The 419-nt window shown below is 62.8% G+C and overlaps 1 protein-coding gene across 1 annotated transcript in view; it reads left to right on the plus strand.

Annotated features, from left to right (window-relative positions):
* Positions 1–7: 7 nt before the first annotated feature.
* FBXW5 (F-box and WD repeat domain containing 5) overlaps positions 8–419 on the plus strand; it is a gene marked incomplete at its 5' end in the record, with an annotated part of 13,528 nt that continues 13,116 nt past the window's right edge. The window contains one exon of the mRNA XM_010009850.1: positions 8–179. Within this exon, the coding sequence (XP_010008152.1) occupies positions 8–179 (172 nt within the window). The remainder of the gene's footprint in view (positions 180–419) is intronic.

Raw genomic sequence — 419 nt, forward strand, 5'->3', positions numbered from 1 at the left:
CGGCCCTCTCCTCCCCGACAGTGTCCTGTACGAGATCTTCCTCTACCTGGACCACATAGACGTGCTCTCGGTGGGGCTTGTGTGCCAGCAGTGGCATGCTGTGGCCCGCGACGAGTTCCTGTGGAAAGAGCTTTTCTACCGCTACTACCACATCTCCCGGGAGGTGCCTCGGCACCCAGGTGTGTGGCCGCGGGGGGATGGGGCTGGCGGCACTGCCCTCCCGGAGCTGTGCACGGCACTGGGGCCTGCAGTGGCTCTGGGAGGTGTGGTACCTGGGTGAGGGGAGCCAGAACTCCCACCGTGAGCTGGGAGGGGAAAGTTCTTTCTCTCTCTGCTGCTTAACCCTCTGTCCTTTGGTGCTGTGGGTGATGAGCCCCTGAACTGTGTCACATTAGCAGTCTATAGGCTGGGGGGGTGGG

The sequence above is a fragment of the Nestor notabilis genome, unplaced genomic scaffold, assembly GCF_000696875.1.
Source record: "Nestor notabilis isolate BGI_N333 unplaced genomic scaffold, ASM69687v1 scaffold5622, whole genome shotgun sequence".
In the NCBI taxonomy this organism is placed as follows: Eukaryota; Metazoa; Chordata; class Aves; order Psittaciformes; family Psittacidae; genus Nestor; species Nestor notabilis.